Genomic DNA, 19,437 nt, shown 5'->3' on the forward strand with positions numbered 1-19,437 from the left:
TTGGCGATACGGTGTGCCACTGCATTGCTTCAATGCTAATCACACCAAGTTGACAGTCATCTTGAGATGGTTTCTAGTGCCACAAATTGGCAATCTACATTCTTCAGTTGGTAGATTTTAATCCTTTTCTCTTAAAGGTGCCCTGCAACACTCCTGAAAAAGCTCAATTGTTCAGCAGTGCTGATGGCAGCATCATCAGGGTGTCTACCAACTGGGAAAACCGGGAATTCTCAAGGATTTTGAGTAGTCTGGAAAAACTCAGTGAAAACTCAGGGAATTTGTGCCTCTATCAGGGAAAATTAGCTGTAATTTTATCGAAAGGGTCAAAAGTCGCGGTAATGCTTGCTTGAGTAACAGACAGGAATCGTAATGAATCGTGTTTGACGCCCTGTCGTCGGCCGGAGGAGTTGTCAGTGTACAGTCAACGACCGACTTTCTGGATTCCCGATAATTTGGACGGCTTCGCGGCACCACCACGTGCCCCATAGAGTCAGTGTATCAGAACGTCTGAAATTTCGGACGCAAGAACTCTTCGCCGTCCGATTTTCCAGACGTTTCGCCGTGAACGCAGGTCCGAAACGGCATTAATCAAAGCCACCACCACTGCCATTTTGATTATCTCGCCATCTCGAACCGGCGCTATCGCACGCAGATCCACTGGCTGCCGTAGCCACCATTGCGGCAACGCTAGGCCTAGCTGCTTCGACATTCGCTATGAAGTTTCTTGCAGTTGGGTGCCGTGTTTTTTATTGAAAGAATTCGCCGCTGTCAGTAATGGCATGAACTCCGCTCTGTGGCCCTCGCGATTGGCTTAGAAGCTTGGAAAGCACGTAGCGTTGCATAATGCCGGTTCCCGAAAGTCAGCTTCGCCTCTGTACAGAAATGTTACTTGGCGAAGCATACGCAAAAGTATTGCAGTGAAGCATAACAAGCGTGTGAAGGGGCTACGCCACGGGACACAGTATGTATTCCTTAATTATACACGCATGCACTTGGCATTTCCTGTCACAGTACGAGCACCGATATGCCTAATACGTGTACCGGCAGGCCTTCAAAGCGTTATCGAATGTGCCTGTGGTGGTCTGAGCCCTTAAGGGCAGTGAATGACATGGATTTTTTTTCCAACTGGCCGATTTTCCGGACGTTTTCGCGGCCCCTAGGGAGTTCTAAAAATCGTACGTGGACTGTGCAACTGACCAATAAGATACTTCAAATTGTCCGTGGGGCGAATGAGTGGTGGAAGGAGGACAAGAACAGAAAGGATCTATGCACTGGGGAATGAATGGGAAAGGAAGCTGCTGCCGCCATTTTGAAGGAGCTTGAGCTCAGAAAACAAAGTGTTGGCTGATGCCGAGATGCACGTGTCTCTCATCCAAACCAAATAAACTCTTTAAAGCAGTGAAACACAACACTGAGGTGACGTGCGTGGGATGAGAGTATGTCAGGACAGTTGAGGTTGACTTACGATCTGTTCAGAGAGAATCTCAATTGTGACAAAGTTCGGGCCTCATACCACTGAGCTTTCTATCAGTTGATAGAAATAGCTCATATTCGAAAATATTTGCTTCTGTATACATCCCCTTTTTATTCGTATTCGTATGTCCGACTCTATATACTTATTAGAGAGTGACAGCATCTGGTGATATGGTTTCAGCCCATCTTGACATAAAACATAGTTCTGCATCACTCAGAGAATTTTACAAAGGCACTCAGGGAAAGCCTGGAAAGCTCGGGGAATTTTGAAATGTCGGCTTGGTAGGCACCCTAATCATGGTGCGACAATTTTTTGCACTTTGTGTAATGGACGTAATGTCAATGAAATGTACTGGGAGTTCAGTGGTGGCACAATGGTCATTGGTTTAAAATGTAAAGCGTGATTTACATTCACATAATATTGAAAGTACTTTGGAAAAAAAATATACGGCATCGCATTTAACAACCATTTTAAGTATTAACGACAACCATTTAGAGGGCGAGGTGTTGCGTTTTACAACCATTTTAACAGTTGAGGTGTTGCAACCATGGAAACGACGCATCAACATGCCGAGCATGCACGTGGCACACCAACAGCCGCCTTGCACAAGCTGTTGTAACCATTAAAGTGACTTGGGCTTCCGAGAGCAGACCAAGCGCTGCCTGATCGTGGAAACCATAGGAGTGCCATCAACAGGTAGAGCAGGCTTGGCACCCGCGGTGTGCGAACTCTTTAGAGCGCAGCTCTTTTGGGCGCCCATTACTGCGGCGAGTAGCGGTGGCAACGTAACCGAGTGAACGAGCACCGTGAAAGATGAAAGAGCGAATGGTGGAGACCATTGAGAGCGACCCCTTCAGTGACGTGTGCACGGGAAACTGGTGTCATGCGGACCCGCCCAACCGCTTGATGCGTTCTCATTGGTCTCGGCGAGACTGCTCGTTTCGTACTGTCGTCTGCTCGTGTCAGCTCGTGCTTGTTTGGTTTGCTTGGTTTGTTGTCATTCGTCCCTTTTCTTGATTGTCGTGGTTTGCAATTGTTGTGTAATCTGATTGTATGCGCGACGTGAATTCTGTAGTACTTCCTGGAAGCCACGTGGCACCAGCAATTACATTGGAACCTTTGACGGGTCGTGTATAAAAGCCAACATGTTTGACCCGCAGATAAGGTTTTTGACGACTGGCAACTCTGCCACATGTCTCTCCCAACTTCTTTGCTTCAATATATTGAAAAATGAAAACGTATAGAGTTGCACTCAAATTTCGCATTAGGGAGTACCGTAATCGTCTGGATTGGATTGAATTGGAGCCAACTTTATTTGTGCCTGCATTTGGGCGCTCGCGCGCCCCGACGAGGGCCTACGTCATCCTCGAAGTTGCCGTTACTCGGCGCGGGTCTCCGCTCGCCGTTGCCGGCTCGCTGGGTCCTTGCCTTTCGAGCGCCTCGAGGACCTGCTGGACGGCCCAGAGCTGATCGTCTCGGTCGTAGCTCTTCGCGGCTGCCTCAAGCCGCGGTGGGAGTGTTCTTGATTTACCGTAATCGTCTGTGAATTTTTTTTACGTAACATCGATGCTCTGCGGCTATTGGGCGCAATTCCGAGTCGAGAGACATTCTCATTTTGCTCGCAATTTGAAGTTTCTGCAACCGATAACTTGTGGTTTGTGTGTATTAATTACCATCATTCCTTTTTCAGTTAGTTCTTTGACATGCTAAAAAACAGGCCTAAAGCAAGAATGACAGCCTCAAAGAAAAGTGTTGCAGGGCTCCCTTAAATGCAAAAAAAAAACTCACCAAATTCAGTGAATTAGATGCCAAGCAAAATGACTTCTATGTTACCAAGTATATAAATTAAGATTTTGTCACAATCCTTCACCTATTGGCCACTATTACTCTCACTGGTCTATTGGCATACGCCTGTGCTAATGCACTTGCCTTGTTGAGCTTCGATATGTTTCTGTGCAGGGAAAGAGGCAGGGTGACAAACAATGAGGCCATGATAACAATAAAGTGGCGGTTGCCAAGAATGCTGTCAGGTGCCACTGAAATAAAAAAAAAGAAAGCTTTAAAGAGAACAGTATATAAGAAACCCACAAACTCGGTGGCTAAGAGTCACATGCGTGTACACTCACCGTTGAAAATTCGCAAGAACACCTTAGTGACCGTGTCACCAATGATGACGTTGTAGCTGATCATGGCTGTTGAGAGGAATATTCAAATTATGCTCAGTTAGCCAGTTCAGTTTAAAAATTAGGCATTGTTATGTACATGTTACACGTATGTATTTTTTATGCAAACAGATCTTTAAATAATTAGCTGACAGATAGTGCTGCTTCAGCATATCGGGAGGATATGCTGAAGCAAAGGCAGAAATTACCTGCATAAGAAATTGTAATGTCCACATGCCTAATTAAAAAGCGGCACTAATTAGCTTCCCATTTTTCTATTCACGACACATGTTGCGATTGCAAATTTGAATCTGAGTACTATTAAAGTCGTGTGTGCTTCAGTGGGATATTAATATTAGTGCCTCAAGATATCCGTCCCCGAAATCTGCTAAAAATGTAACATTTCAATTACTATCGTCCCGGCCAGCTAGAGCGAGGCCCTTGTGAAATTTTTAACTGAAACGGCAATCTATTTTGTCAGATGTTTCATGGACAGATATCTCAAAATTAGTGCTAGTCAGTATTTTTGCTATTGCGAACTACAGCTTTACTAACGTTGAGCTTCATTCTTGTGATGGAAACATATGTCCTAAATTGAATATTTGAGAAATCATATGCCGAATTTTTAAAATGAACTGCAAACAATATCTGCCTGTTTGATTAATACAACTTAAAAGGCCAAGATGTGCTATGCGATCCTAAAAGGATCTCTTCAAGCGAGTAAGAAGCATTTTCTTAAACACAGGTTATAGCCTCATTCTAGTACATACCAATGAAAGGATAAATAAACTGCATGATGGTCAAGACATAGAATCCTGGCAGGCCAAAGGCAGCTTGGACAAGGTCCTAAGCGGGAGAAGTGAAAAAATGTTTTTATACATGCTGCAGACATCAAAAGCACACTGAAAAAGAAGTGCCACTATTAAAGTGCAACCATTTTTTACAGCACGTTAAGATCCTATCGCAAGAAAAATGGTACTAGATAACATTTTTTTTATCTCGTGCATATCAATTTTTTAACTCCGTATAGGTAAAAAAAGCTCTTAATTGCCTTTTAAATACCTTCATAAGGAATGAATTGTACATGCAAAGGCAGATTCACACAATTGACTAAATCAGTGACTAGGTTCTCAAACTGGACATCAAGTGCCATGTTTGCACCGAATTGGGCTTTGAGCAAGCAGTCCGCATAGCCATTGCATGCATGGCACGATTCAGTGCAACTTTGTGAACTTTACTCTTGTTTGCAGATGACCCATTGTGTACATTGTCTTTGATGACCAGTTCCTTTTGTGACTAATGGGCACAATGGTCACATGTACGGTGCAGTGCACTGTTAAAGGGAACACGGGAGTGTAAGCACATGTGAATGCAGTTGAATCTCAATACAAATGACCACTGTTATAACAAATTACTGGGTATAACGAAGTAAATATAAAATGGGTCTTGCCAATACCAGCATGTAGCAAACATATGCTTATGATGAATATTAAATATAATGAATGTGTCTGAGTGTCAGGTGTCACATCTTTATAACAAAGTTTGACAATCAGAATCTGGCATGGTCAGATATAAAAATTATTGAATGTAACAAAATAACTCTAAAATGTTTTTTTCGTCGGAAACAGCATGCAATGAAAATCTGTTTTACGAATTTCAGACATAATGAAGGTATCGGTGACGGATGTGAGACTGTTATAGCGAGGTTTGCCACTCTAGATCTGAACAAATGTAACTGAATGATTTTAAAATGTTTTTAGTATATGCCTGCACGTAATGAATGTATGCTTCTAACGAATGTCTAATATAGTGACGGTAGTCTCGTATTGAAAGATATTTCGCTATATCGAAGTTCGACTGTACTTTTATTTGTCAAGTGCGGTGGTGCCCTTTGCGGCACACGACTTGTGATTGGTGGAACAGGCACCTTCCTTCACCTTAGTGCAGTTCATTGATGCAACTTCATAGTAATTGCAGCTGGAGCGCCTCTAAAGCAAGGAAGACACATTGGCACATTCCCTTTAACAGTCAACCACACTGTACATCAGTCTCGTAAGAAAACTGAGGTGGCCAGCTTATTATTGACAGATGTCCCAGCAGTGTGCCAAATCGGCGCAGTGATCAATGCTTGGTGCAGCGAGAGATCTGCAAAGGATACAAGTCGACCAACCTGATATGTTGAGGTGCCTGTGCTAATGCCAGCCTTGATTAAAATGCACAGGGAGTAGTCCGTAATGGCCGCAAACATTATCAGCAGGATGATCCCCATTCCAAAGCCAGCTTGCTTTAGTGCATATGCGATTCCTGTGGTGTTACGGTTGACAGTCGTTACACTCTGCACTGCAACCATGTTGTGTATTCTTCCAGAACTTCTTACTTACCCACAACTCCTGATCCAATGATGCTGTTGATATAGTTGAAGCTGGTTTGTAATAAACTGCTTGTTTCCTGAGAAGCAGTATTGTCCTCCTAAGTGACGGGATGGGAACGTCGTGAAAATTTCATTAGTGTGGCAGCAAGCATTTTCCAAGGTCACTTATGGTTTGGGGCGTAATGTCATTTTAGCTAATTGCATGCACCTTAAGAAGAAAACTTGTTTTTACACACACACACACACACACACACACACACACACACACACACACACACACACACACACACACACACACACACACACACACACACACACACACACACACACACACACACACACACACACACACACACACACACACACACACACACACACACACACACACACACACACACACACACACACACACACACACACACACACACACACACACACACACACACACACACACACACGGACTTGCATGGACATGCACACACAAGGTAGTACACAAAATGTGTTAATGTCTTACTTCAAGCACAGAGACATTAGTCATGCTTTAAGTAACGTGAGCAGTTCATACCAGCACGAGTTGCTTTGTGTCAGTGCTGTCATCACTCTGGAAGCAGAACATTGGGGAGGGTTTTAGATACACTTGAGTGATCACGTGTCAGCCAAGAATGATCAAGAATGGTAACTTAAATTGGAGCAAGCTTTAAAAGCAATCAGTAAGTTTTGTGAGATTTAATCCACGTATTTTGGTGTGAATGTGTTAGAAAATAGTTTCATTTTTAATAACTGACAGCAGTCTTTCATATCTGATTTTGGCTGCTCAAGCTGTAAAATGTTGCACACTCGAAAAATGTGGGTCTGTCCATTAGTGGGTGGAAATTACACTTGCTCCTTATAACGTTATAATTATGCAATAATGAAAATGAATGCTTCATCCTCATAGACTGCGAAAGATGAGCTACCGGGGATTACCCATTCACATGTACTTTGTGCAGTAATTTTTCTGGGGTATGTCGGTCGAGAAAAAAAAATATGTTTCAGGACAGTTATTGGGCTGGTTAGCAGTACATAGGTGGTCAAAACAGCACTGGGACGATGAGGCAAGAAGGAGCAGTGGACGCACACTGATACACACAGACAGTACATGTCACAGTGACATAACATAAAATTATCGCAAACACTTAACAAAGATGTAAACGCTTTATAGCACAATGGAATGGAAGCATATGTGGTTCATGCAAATGGCACTCTTCCTGGCAATGTGATACACTTCCAGATTTTTTCATGTGATTTGGTAAGAGCGCCAGAACAAAGTTTTTTTCTTTTCCTTTTTTGAGGGATGTGCCAGTATTCGATTTAAGAGTTCATTACTTGAAACTGTCAATTTGTACTTGCGAGATAATTCGATACTGTTATTATTTGATCGAACGTTATGCTATTCTGTATGCGCTTCGGCTCCATTTCCAGAATTCTGAATTGTCGGAGTATTCGAAACTAACAAATATAAATATGAAAACATGCATAATCTACTGTCTCGATGAGCCAATTGCATTGCCATTATTCCAGTTCATAGCCAACATAAGCCAAATGCGAAAAATGTGTTTATTAACAGCCATAAAGAAAGGATGTTTAACATCATAGATACAGTTCACTCCAGCGCAAACAAGAAAAAACTTTCCTCCGCGGATTACAGTCGCCAGCCAATTCTCCAGACCTGCTAGTAATTATTCGAACGCCCCGGCGACGCAGCTTCTCTACTGAGCCACTGTACAACAGCGACCGAAGGCGTCCCGCTCGAGTTTTAAGACATGACCTACATGTACAATGTCGTGAAAATGGTGGCCGTGAAGAATGCCATTCAGATTGCACCCCGTGCTCGCACTTTCGTTGGTGACGTGGCTTCTCGGCCTTCCTTCTGCGTCGACTCGGCCCCAAACCTTAACGAAACACACAACCTCTTAAGGATGTCTCGAAACAGCTAGAAAAGGTTGTAGACGCTTTTGTCCATGCAAAGACGGCAAATTGATGTTCTTTTCCAAACATAGCCATCGGTGCTTGAAATATGCCGGCGTATTATATCTGCTGTAATAACCACCATTAGTGTTACTGGAGTCTATTTTGGCAAATGCACTAGGAACGTCTATCTCAAGATTTTTTAAGATGTTTTCGACCAAAAATATATTTGGTCGCCGACACCCGGCACTCTTAGATCATTAGGAAAGTGGCCAATGCAGGCCGCTGTGGCCGTTGTGCTGTGGCGGCGGGTGGCAAATCGTCGCAAGAAGTTTCTAGCTCATCGACGGGCTCATCAGTGATCTGGCCTGAGATTACGCGCACGGGCTAGACTGAGAGCCATTAAAGCGGTGTCTGGGTTCGTGAGGTCTCGGCTATCACGAAATATTAAACAAATATATATACCACTGCACATACTGAGCATAAGCATGTAAACAATTGTTCGGTCCTGCTGACGTAAAAAACGCCTGAACTTTCGTGTTGCATGAAAATACCTGAACGACAGCACTTTGCAAATGAATTGATTCCAGAGATGAAACTGCTTCCGCCTTTGCAAGTGAAGAGGGTCGCTCCTTTAATGAAGAGGAAGCTTTAACTCGGGAGCTCCTAAGTAAATAAAGGGAACCGGAGAAATCTCTTTCTCGGTGTTTGGTGCACCAAATCTAAAGAAACTTGCTGTATATAAAAGTTAAGATCTTGTAACCTTAAAATGCAGATTTTTATTCCGGCAGTCCATTCTCAAATAAAGATTATTGAAAGTTGCAACATTTAAAAAATTCAAGCCTTACAGCTCAGTAACTCAGCAATAAAAAACGATATCACAACTATAAACTGCACTATAGTAATACATTGAAAGCGGACAAAATCTAGGAAGTACATTATGCATCGTTCTGAAACGTGCCACTAATTTGCTATATTATAGCGGACTTTTACAAAACCCTCGTAAATGTTGTAATAATTTCGCGTAAGCTGTAAATTCCATTCCATTCTTCATGCAGGGTTACGAATTTAAAAAAGAAAAGCCTTCCCGCTTCTATCATTTTAAAACTTGCTAATTTTCTGAAGGCTTTTGTAACTGGAGGGCCAAAATAAAAAACAACATGCTGCTTCCTACAGTCACTCGATTTTAACCATTTCTGCTCTACAAATGCAACAAAATAAATTTCAAACCGGTCCAGCGGTTGTCTCACGAAAGCATTTCCGCGTCCTACGTGTATACTCGAACAATTGACGAAGTTTGCCCCAAGCTAACGCTTTCCTCGCAGATCAGTAAACTTTCATTTTGCTCTCCTTCGTCCATTCGTTTTTCGCGGTCGCAGTTTGGTCTTTCACCGCCGATGCATCTCCAGCGTGGTAAAGCTAGGGAAACAACGGAGCATGTTTTATGAGAATGTGAAGACGTCTACCCTGCGGTCGATTTAGGCACCACTGGCCTCCTTGAAGCCCTTGGGTTCAGAGGGAGCAGTGGTAAAGCAAACATGTCCACAATAGACATTAGTAAGAGGCGACTGGAGGATTGGTGGAAGAAAAGTAAGGAAACGACAAAATACGGAGACGTACAAAAGCACAGTTCGCCATAGGGGATCAGAAAATTTGGACGTGGTAGTTCATAGTGTTTTTTTTTGCGTGTTTTTTTTTCATTGCTTAACCTAAGTAGAATATTAGGCAGTATAGTAGCAAGAGCTTGGTGGCGCAACCCACCGCCCCGTTCCAAAGGGGACGCTCATAACATCCATCCATCGTTTCGTGGCGCGTCGGCTTGGTGGCGCAACCCACCGCCCCGTTGCAAAGGGGACGCTCATAACATCCATCCACCCATCCATCCATCCATCCGGTGGGGCGCGTTCGACGCGAACGGCGATAGCGCTTCTGAGACGCGCACGTGCTGTCTGCCCGTTTAGCTGTATGTCCACGGAACTACGCGATGAAGCGCTACCCAAAGATCTCCACTGCACCACTGTACACACGCGTTTTAAAGCGCATTGCTCTTGCGAACAGCCTTCTAGGAGCCACACGTGGCGCCTTTCGTTATTGCGTATATTCTGGTTTACCAAGCTCCCCCTTTTTTTCCTTTTTGTATTGCAGAAAAGACTGTTATTGATACATACAGCTCAAATCATTTTTCCCCTCTCCCTTTTAGTATACTTTACGAACTTTTGTCAGATGCGCACATTGAAATGCGACGGGTTTCTTTTCGTTATGGCAATATAATGTATATACTACACACGCGGTAGCATCAAAATGGTGGCCGACTTTTCTGTCAGGAAACGCGCGCCAAGAGAAATCCGCTCGGATGAGAGGACTCGGAGGAGTTTAGTACGCTTGATGTCCATGCCAATATATTTTAACAACCTGAATTAAAAAGGGAGAGTACCACTTGCGGTCAAAGTTTCAGCGCTCATAGCACTTTTTGTTGTTGTTATTTTTTTATCGGATTGTCGACAGCATGCCTGATACACTTGGGATTGAGTTGCCCAAGTGCAATGCACATATGATCATCGTCAGCCCGATTACGTCAACTGCAGGACGAACACTTCTCCCGGCTTCCATTGACCTCCATGCAGTTACCCATGCCTTACACGTCTCTGACTCCCGTCAGATGCCCGCAAATTTGCTAGTGTTATCACGCCCACTTTGCCGACTTAGAATGTGTATACTTTCCCTTGGCACCCGTTCTGTTGCTCTTATCTCTCGCGAATCTCGCAATTAACGAGATTTCGTGCATTTGCATAAAAACACACATGCCGCTCACCGTAACGCGTGTCCTTTGTGCTGTCCCGCAATTTAGCACCTCGTTTCTGACGTTTACTGCTGTGATTACGCGCATCAATTGTGTTTCGTCAGCTTGGCCGTTGTTTGTGACACTGCTCTAAGAATCTTTGGCTGTGTCGTGCTTGTGGTATTATGACGTATATCTCGATGTCGTCTGCTGCCAAGGGCTTAGATTCGTAGAGCAGGAGAGCAGGACAGGGAAAACAAAAATGTGTTCCAACCATTCTCTCTTTGCTTGACTTTGTCTCAACATGGTAATTAAAAGATGTGGCGCACATCTTGAAACACGTCCAGCTGATTCGACCCGTGCCTAAATATGAGTAATATGTGTACAGCGTTATCAGTGACACCAATTGGAAGGTATATGAGCTATCTTCAATGGTCAGGCGGCGCAACGATTGGCTCAGCCGGTAGCGCCACCGTGTCACTTACGCGAAACACCGAGGCGGCGACTGAGACGGAGGCATGCTATTGCGCCGCTCGTTTGAAACGTGTCGGTTGTTCTAAAACTGCGGTTTTAAGGCGATCGAAGACCATTTTGGACCACCGACGCTTGAGAAAGCACGTGAAATTTACCACCACAACCATGCATATTGTGCCAAAGAAGTAAACACCACGGATATCGCAGCGATGTGCTTAAATTATGGAGCTTTAGGTGCCAGAAGCACGATCTGATCATGAGGCACGCCGTAGTGGGGGACTCCGGAATAATTTGGGCCACCTGGGGTTCTTTGACGTGCACCTCAATCTAAGTACGCGGGTGTTCTCGCATTTTACCCCCATAGAAATATAGAAATGCGGCCACTGTGGCCGGGATTTGATCCCGCGACCTCGTGCGTAGCAGCCCAACACCATAGCCACTAAGCAACCACGGTAGGTTGCGAAGTGTTTTTCACAACAAAGCAAGCATGCTTGTGACGTCGAACTCAAAGTAAGTTAACAAATCATTATTTTATGCTACTCAAGTGAGCAAATACGGCAGTGGACGTTCTTCAACTGTCATATATAGCTTCATTACTTGGATCGTGCCTTGCACCTCACAATTGTAGAGGTTTTGGCGAATTGCCAGGTGAGTGTTCTTTTTTTTTCTCCGTTGACAAAGTGCCTCGAGCATATTTTGGTATTGTTCAGGCTCGAATGCGAGAGGTCATCATCGCTGAAACATAATAGAGAAAAATCAGCTGAGACTGAACAACGTGAAGACTGAACAAATGTGCGCTAGCATGCGCGAGAGAAATGCTAATTAGCGTTCGTTCAGCCGTTCTAGACACGAACTTTTTCATGACGGCATCGAAGTGCAGTTCCGTAGCTCTCTTATTGTGCACGTGGAGGAGGAGAAGGTGTGTCAGCCTCTGCATCATTCGATTGCGCAAAAATGTTTTTACTCGCCTCAGAGCACTGAAAGATCGCTTTCCTGAAGCAGCTGAGGCAAGCACAGAAAACAAGAGTTGCAGGTACCGGACAACCTGGTCCATCATCTTGCGCACATCTGCAGGCTTCCCCTTATTTGATCCGCACCGATGGCACCGGCTGTTGGAACCTCAGCGCTGCCACCAGCTGTTGGAACCTCAGTGCTGACACCCGTTGTTGCAAATAGGTCGCAAGCCCCAAGGGTAGCGTTGGCCTGGCGGCCTGGGGCACACTGGAAGCATCCGAAGGTCCCAGCAAAGCATGAGTCGACTGCTAACAGAACAACTTGTTTATTCTAGCATCGCAAAGAGCGGGCGGTCAGGTCGACCGAAGTAGAGAGACTGGAGAGCACGTTACTCAATAGAAGAAATCGGAGCCTCTCTCTTGGCGTCCGGGAGCAGCTGCTTTTATACTCTTGGCGTCGCGGGCAAGAAGGAAGGTCACGGGACGACACCACGTGACAGCGGCGACGGACGGACTGAGAGACACGTTGGGACAAGGAGGTGACGCATCAGCCGGGCCGGCGCCGGTCAGACCTCCTCGCTTCACACTGGGGGAGCTCCTCTCCCCGGCTGCCGCGCTTTGACAAGCGTGGGCACACACACACACACACGCACACACAAAGACACGTGGCACTGAACATGCCGGGACGCGCTCGGCGGGGATGCGTCGCGGCCGCTCCGAACGGGCCAAAATGTCCGCCGCTTTGAACGAAGCCCCGACGTCCGTTGCATCCGCGCCGGCCATATCGCGCGTCGTAGGCGAAACGTAACACCCTGCAGAATTTCTAAAATGCGTTCAGTTGCAGCCGGACCCTCGTCACGCAGGAGCGTTGGGGAGAAGCACGAGTTGCGTTGAAAGCCTGCTGATGTCACAAACTGCAGCGTGTGCTCCTAAAAGCTCATTTAGGTCGTAAGCAGCGAAGTTTCGACCTTCAGCAGCGTCAGTCAAAATGCGCTCGAGGCTCATAGCTGCTCCATGCCAGGCTGTTCAAATCGCCTCCGGATCTCGCTGGTAATATGATCGATAGCGGCAAAAACGATTTTCTTTGTGACGACTTGCCGTCAAGCGCTGCAGACTCCTCAAGCTTGTGTGTGAGTTGAAGCCGTCTGGGCGACTGCGAAACTGGGCACACGAGTTTCCTTTAGACCTAACTATTTTGCTCTTGAGTTCGTCCGATGCCTTATAGAACGTCAAATGAGGCCTCGCCTTGACAAGCGGTCACAAAAAGCCTCAACTGCTTCTGATTTTGCTCCTGCAGCGCGGTAAACTGGGCCTTGAAGCATCCTCGGTAATTCCTCGCATGGACCAAACGGGGCTATAGAAAAGTTAATACCCAATAAAGTTTCGAATACTTTCTCATATCCTTTTATGGCTGTCTTGCTGGTGCCACTGAGAGAGCTTTGAACTTGTACCAGTTCCTGCAAAGTCGCCTGCACCCTTTCATAGTTCTCAACGAACCTGCCCATTGATTTTACTCTTGCTGTCCACCTCGTTGAACACAGTGGTAACAGCTAGTAGGGTGTTCGGTCTGGAACAATCCTGCTCGCCGGCATCATTACCCGGAGGAAATACAACGCTCGAATAAGCGGTCTTCCTGTTCTTCGATTCGAGGATTGCATTGGAAACACCCTCTACAATGTTCAGAGCGCCGCCGACGACATCGCAGTTCCTTGCGACCTGCTGGAGTGCCGAACCTAGACAGTAGTTACTGCAGTGCACAAATATTGACCGCGATTCAGAATCCGTAATCTTTATCTGCACGGCAGTAAATCTGCCTGCCGTGTTTGCGACCCCGTCAAAACAGTGCCCCCTTAGTTTGCGAGGGTCCAGGCCCAGACGGAAAGCACCGTCCGCTCTCTGGTTTCAAACAATCGCAACGACCGCAGCGACACTCGTCGGCAAGCTGGCGCCGTCTGGGCTCCCGGTCGACCGCCGGACATTCAGCGGCGTTTGATGATGATGATGACAATTTTATTGTACCGCCAGATAAGGAGGCCATCTACTCCCCGTCCCCAGCACACAGGCCTCGGGGACGGGGGACGGGACCTCCGCGATTAGAAGCAAACAAAGAGGTCTTGACTCTTCGCGGCTTCTTCCGCCATGGCGGATGGCTTGTTGCTGTGGAGTAGGGTTCTCGCTCCGCAGAAGGGCTTCCCGGGCCTCTCTACGATGGGGAGCTAGCACATTCCCAGATTATGTGGTCGAGGGTCCCTCTCGCCCCACAGTGTTTGCACTTATCGTTTTCTCTGTCACGTATGACATGGTATGTCCAGACCGGGGTTTACGAAGTTCCCAGCTTGCAGGCGCCGCCATGCGACTGCCTCTAGGCTGTTCAGACTTTTATCCGGTGGTGGCACGAGTCTCCTGCGTAATCGGTAATTTTCGAAGATCTCCGTACAATTTTGCAGACCCCCGTCCATGTTCCGGCAGTCGGGCAGCTCCAGAGCCACCCGGAAGTGGAGAGCTCGGGCTAACTCGTGGGCCGCCTCGTTGCCATGAACGGACGTGCGTGCGGGTGTCCAAATTAGGCTAATTTTTCTGTTTAGCCGTCTGCTGGCCAGAACCCTTGCCGCTTCCGGCCAGATACCACCCTTTCCAAAATTCCAGATGGCCGTTTTGCTATCCCTAATTATGAAATTTTCTTCCGTTCCAACGCAAGCGAGTGCTATCCACGATGGAAGAATCGTGGTGCTATCGCAACTTCAGGCGTTTCCGTGTTGCGGCTTCTAACGGTGGCGGCCGATACGGGGGCACCTCGGCCTTCGACCACTGAGGCGACCGCCGCACCTGACTTGCTGTCAATCGACTTGAAGCGTCTGATTAGTGATGTGCTCTCCTTTCCCTCCTCACCGTTTTGAATATGGGATGCATGTTGCGAGGGAGGGGGGGGGGCGATTAGATTTTCTCGGTAGTCCTGCGGGATGTTTGACTCGCCTCGTAGTCCCCTATCTGTTTGCAGGCGTATACCATTTCGAACTCTGCCCGTGGTCGTTCGGCTTAATCTTTCGAGCTGCGAAATTCTGACAGCCTCCGTTATTTCGTCCCAGGTATTGTGCACTCCCATAGAGAGCAGCTTCTCTGTAGAGGTGCTAATTGGTAAGCCTAAGGCCCTCTTTATGCACCGTCGAATGAGCGAGTCGAGTTTTCTCCTCTCCTCTGACCTGATGTTTAAGAAAGGCATGGTATAGCACCACACGCGGCTTATTACGTATGCTTGGGTTAGTTTAAGCAGAGTCCTTCAATGCTACCGCACTACGGCCGTAGTAATTGAGAATGAAAGCTTGCCATGTTCAATCTTCGGCTCCTTTAGAATACAATGCGATGCACAGTGATCAGCGATTCCTTTTTTAATGTACAATGCTGAGTAGATGTTTGCACATTTAATTGGCGCCGGATACTGCTTTTCCCACAGAGATGCGCAGACAATAATGACCATAGACGTCACATAAAATCGCACCAAAACTGAAAGTCATCCAATATAACTAAGTACAACTTATTTATAAGTAGAACTAGGGAAAAAAAGGGATAAGAGGAAAACACAAAAAGTCCAGTCACATAACTACACTAAAGTTACGGCACAGAAGAAAATACGGAATAGGTTCACGCGAGGCCACATAATAAATACTCCCCCACAGATAAATACTGTTCTCAATATTTTCCGAGAATACCGTTCGCTTCCAGAAATTTTGGAGCGCCATATTAACGCTCGCCCTTACAATGAATATGTTGGTCATGGATGTAGCATATCCTAGAGGCTGAAGAGCCTGCAGGCCACTACCGTTATGGTAACGTATTAAACGTTGCTGTGTGCTGACATTCTAGTAGAATACAGTACAGCCTCGTCCACGTGGTCACAGGCGCATTGAGGACTATCAGCTCTTGAAATTTCGTGCAGGAAGTGTTTCGCACAAGCGGTATAGCGAGCTGGGGCAGACGGTGAACCAGCGTTTCAGACGTTCTGCTTGCGGCGATTTTCAATTCGCGCCAAGGGCTAACGTCATTGAATTCAGAGCAAACCATGTCGCTCTGTGACCACGGACCGAGACCTGTCTGAATTAGTGTGTGCAGCAATTCGTCTTGTGTTATAGAAATTCAATAGGCAGTCAGGGCCACACAACTAAAAAATAATAATACTATTAAAAATGGTAGGCGACCGCAATCTTTGACTTAGGTGTCTGTTAGTGGCACTCGATCGGTTAACTTTAGGCGAACGCAACGCACAAACCGAACTCGGAGACAGTTGTTTTCCATTAATTAGCCGTGTAAATAGCATGCCGCCTTGTGTGTGACGTCATTAGTGACGTCATTACTCCCGCTTTCTACTTCCGGGTTTCCAGGGATTTTGCCATAGTCGCGCTCACGTGGCGGGTCTCTAAAGTCTACGTTTCTGTGCTTTGGTGTGCGGTAAGTAGTGATTTCTAGTTAATTCTAATTATTCCACACACTTTAGCAACTCAAATTGGAACTAAACTTGTACTCTGATATGATATCTGTAATGAAACCCATGAATATTGTACTGTACTATTTTTTTTTTCTTTTTTTCGATTTATTTTTAATTTTCTCCCCGGTCGTCTCGGGAAGTGAACCGGAAGTGCTGCTGAAGAAACAAGAGTATCACTCGATGCTCGTGCCACAAATAATAATGATTTGGAGGATGCCTAAGCTTCGCCTTTAAGAGCGGAGCGCGATAGCATTCAAAGATCCCCGACTCCTTCTCACGCTTTCCCGGCAACTGCAGCTTACGTAACCGTAATGTTTTCCTGGAAACGCTGGCGGCGAACGCAGCGCACGAAGGTAAGCTTTCCGGTTCTTTCTGGTTTATGCTCGAGTTTCCGCGCAGCAGAATCACGTTTTCTCGCATTTTAGAATTACAGTCAGACGTTATAATGTCTGTAGGTTGCGTGCAAGTCGTGCTTTACGAATTTTCTGACGCATTTTGCCTTGAGAAATTCAATTAGTTCAGTAACGCCCCTGCGCCACACGGAGGGCCTGCGTGCATGGAGATGCGCGGTTCGGGATTATTATTTTTATGCGAAGCGTATTAGTAGAGCACAACCCAGCTCCTCAGGCGCGGCGGTGTCGTCTTCAATACCACGTGACACCGTGACGTCACGACAGAGGAGAAACGGGGCTCCAACTCGCGCCGTCGCTCGCGGCGTCGCGGCGGTGTACAAGCAGCTGCGCTTGCCTCTGCTAGACACTCACGAGGTGAGATGCCTCTTGGAGACAGAGCTGCTCGTTGGAATGAGAAGCGAAGGTTGCGGCGTGCTACAGAGACTGTTTCTAGGTGGCTTTGCTACGGCGCAGCGACTACGCGCCCCGCATCGGACGCGGTGAGCGTCGAGCAACGCAGCGTTCGGCGCGACAACGAAATGTGCGCCTGAGCCGACGACACCGGCTTTTCTGCGACCCGAGCTCCTTAACGCTGTCGCGTTAAAATAAAGGATATGCTTCGCATCCTGGGCTTAACCTTAGCTAAGCCACAGCCAGTTCTTTTTTTTTTTTTCTCCTACGGGCATTGTCGCCCACACCGACGCCGGATTTTCTGCGACAAGGGGTCCCTAACGCTAACGCGTGAATACTGTGGCATCAACACTTTGTGCTTGGCCTCGACGATCTCCACCGGCTGGCGATGACGCACGGCAACGAATCAGCTGTCAGACCGTGAAGCCTCGAGCGCGCCGAGACATGTTACACAGCGCTGTGGAGGTGCGGCCTCGCACGACAGGCAGTAACGTCGCCGTACTTTCCTCTTCATTTTCGCCTTTTAACACCACTCACACACGAGACACATTATGACTCACTCCTTTGTGGTAGTACAGCTGCGGGAGCGACACTGCCAGACGTTGTCGCCTGCATTATTGCTATTATTTTTATTATCATCAAAGAGCTTTGCAAATTTCTAAGCCGCGACACATGTTACGTTGTGCCGTGCTCCTACACGAAGGCGCGATTCAGGTAAATGAGAACTCCTCTCCATTATGTCCCTTCTTTCTTCCTGTCGGGTTTCGCCAGCTTTGCCCCGAAGAAACGAAGCCGTGTGCATTTCGCGCGGAAGAGAACAAAAATAAGAAACCGCGTGTGCGCGCAGGTGTTTTCTTCGCCGACGCCGACGCCTCCAGCTCCCAACCGTTATTTAAGGCCGCCGTATGTAAACATTCGCGGTAGAAGAGCTGTGTCCTGCGAGGATATATATTTGACTCATAAGAGGATGCTCCTGCGAGTTCCGGCGACTATTTTTGCGTCTGCATGTCTGAGCGGAAATCCACCGCCATAACCACAGCCAGCAGTATACTTTTCTTCCTTATATATATATATATAAATTTCAATTGGATGTCGCATATAGCACAATTTTTATGCTTGACCTAAATTACTAGGAAACGCAGACATTACACTGTAAGATACAACGAAATGCTTAATCGACTAGCTAACAAATTATCGTGACTTAAGTATTTGACTGTTTACTTTACGGCACATGTTGCAATTCACTAATTGTAGCCGGTATGTTCGCAAGGCGAGTGTCCAAATGGAACGATCGTTCCATTTGGAAATTTATATATATATATATATATATATATATATATATATATATATATATATATATATATATATATATATATATATATATATATATATATATATATATATATATATATATATATATATATATAGCACTACGGACGTCGGCTCGCGGGCGGGCACAAGCAAGTTATAATAGCTTGCTTATATATGCCAGCCGATACGCTGTTGGTCTCGTGCAGCTCAGTTTTGCACTACGTTTGGCGCGAGTCGCGTGAAACGACCCGTCGCAATCGTTCGGAACGAACGCCCGTCGTTGTTGTTTTACTTCTTCGGTCAAGCATACATGTGAGCGAACGGCGTCACATTCGCAGCCTGTATTATACACGGTTAGCGTGCGTTGCGTACACGTGCCTATAATCGACGTTACGCAACCGCGGCTTGCGCACGCGCACCACACAGACACGGGCTGATAACGCGCGGAAACTGTTCGGGTTTTTCGTTATACGATTCGGCCTCGCACGGGCCCCGGTTCGAGGCCGCGCTCCACGGCGCTCTCACACGCGCAAAACAACCTACACGGGTCCTTCTATTCCTCGCAGTAACCGGACGACAGTGTATAAGTGGCTCGGGCGACAGGCAACGTGACCTCTGCACGAGGCAGTGCAGACAACTCTCTCGCTTCTTCGCGAGCCATTTCATCTCGCGATACGTATATA

General features: G+C 46.5%; 1 protein-coding gene across 3 annotated transcripts in view; it reads right to left on the bottom strand.

Annotated features, from left to right (window-relative positions):
• The window catches only part of LOC135897407 (putative sodium-coupled neutral amino acid transporter 11), a 67,354-nt gene that overhangs the window by 17,397 nt on the left and 30,520 nt on the right, over window positions 1-19,437 (bottom strand). For 2 of the 3 annotated variants that reach the window (XM_065426034.1, XM_065426020.1), the window contains exons 2-6: window positions 6,018-6,105; window positions 5,807-5,940; window positions 4,407-4,482; window positions 3,601-3,666; window positions 3,404-3,510 (exon numbers count right to left, since the gene is read on the bottom strand). In XM_065426034.1, the coding sequence (XP_065282106.1) occupies window positions 3,404-3,510; window positions 3,601-3,666; window positions 4,407-4,482; window positions 5,807-5,940; window positions 6,018-6,105 (471 nt within the window). Of the gene's footprint in view, window positions 1-3,403; window positions 3,511-3,600; window positions 3,667-4,406; window positions 4,483-5,806; window positions 5,941-6,017; window positions 6,106-6,572; window positions 6,609-19,437 lie in introns of all 3 variants that reach the window. The other variant, XM_065426027.1, reaches the window with a different exon arrangement.

The sequence above is a fragment of the Dermacentor albipictus genome, chromosome 1, assembly GCF_038994185.2.
Source record: "Dermacentor albipictus isolate Rhodes 1998 colony chromosome 1, USDA_Dalb.pri_finalv2, whole genome shotgun sequence".
NCBI lineage: Eukaryota > Metazoa > Arthropoda > Arachnida > Ixodida > Ixodidae > Dermacentor > Dermacentor albipictus.